Below are 1,129 nucleotides of genomic sequence, written 5' to 3'. Positions count from 1 at the left end.
AAGAGTAAGGAAAAATGAAGAAAGAAGGCTCAAGTTTGTTAAAGACAAAATCACTAAGTTTTTAAGAAATGTACTTTTGCTATTTTGACTACTTGAGCACTAGGCTCAGAAATATTGTCTGATACTACTAGGTTCCACTTAATGATAACTCCTTACCTCCTTTTTATGCTATTAATTTTTTTTAGAAACCTAAAATAGAAACATACTCTTGTCAACCCTTGACTAAGTGCCAAAGCTCCAAATGAATAAGGTCCATATTTCAGTCTTAGAAAGAATTGATCATTTCATTCAAAAAGAACAAAGATCAAATGCAATTTATTTACCTCAACCAGTATACCAACAAAAGGTATAGAAGCTTCTTCGTATTTCACAAAGAATAACTCAGGATTAGTCTTCCAGACTCCAAACCATTTGTCTTTCAACCTTAGTTTTTCTGATAGGTATTTACTCATGGCCTCATCAGCATCTTCTGCCTAACAGAGGAAAAAAAAATGTGCCCATATGAATACCTTAGATTATAGATTTATAACTGTTTTTACTGATTTCTATTTAAAAATGGAAACAATTAGGCCTTAATGGAAAGTCATAGATTTTAACTGAAACTCTATTTCATAGAAAAATATCAGACATTAAAAGATTAAAATAAACTTAAAGAGGTCTATTTACTCAATAGAGCAATTCAGAGATGAGACAGCCACTTATTTATGTCTTCAAGTAATTTATTAGTTCACTGAGCGGAATAAACATAATTATACCAATTAAAAACCCAGTAATTACCGTATTGAAAAACAGATAGTTATTTTTTCTGAACTGTAAAGATGTAATGATCTATTTAAAACATATTCAGTTCATGAAAATTTAAAATAGCACTCCATCCTATAAACAAATGAGAATAGTAAGCATTTGATAAATATTTGCCATTTGATTTTTTAATTTAAATTCATCTACCACTTGATGATATATAATCTAGCTATTATTATGAAACTCAGTCATTAGATACTGCCTAATAAATGACAGCAATTTATATAAACATTTTTTCCATTGCCTATAACAGACCTGGCCTTCTCCAACCCTCATTATCAGATGGGGTAGGTTGGTCGTTAATACTGTCCTACGTTTTTTTTTTTTT

The 1,129-nt window shown here is 29.8% G+C and overlaps 1 protein-coding gene across 1 annotated transcript in view; it reads right to left on the bottom strand.

Annotated features, from left to right (window-relative positions):
- Nucleotides 1-1,129, bottom strand: part of SHCBP1L (SHC binding and spindle associated 1 like) — a 45,237-nt gene that overhangs the window by 41,734 nt on the left and 2,374 nt on the right. The window contains exon 2 of the mRNA XM_003785796.2: nt 324-473. Coding sequence (XP_003785844.1) covers nt 324-473 — 150 coding nt within the window. The remainder of the gene's footprint in view (nt 1-323; nt 474-1,129) is intronic.

The sequence above is a fragment of the Otolemur garnettii genome, unplaced genomic scaffold, assembly GCF_000181295.1.
Source record: "Otolemur garnettii isolate 467f Iridium unplaced genomic scaffold, OtoGar3 scaffold00016, whole genome shotgun sequence".
In the NCBI taxonomy this organism is placed as follows: Eukaryota; Metazoa; Chordata; class Mammalia; order Primates; family Galagidae; genus Otolemur; species Otolemur garnettii.
This window is presented reverse-complemented; position numbering and strand designations above follow the sequence as displayed.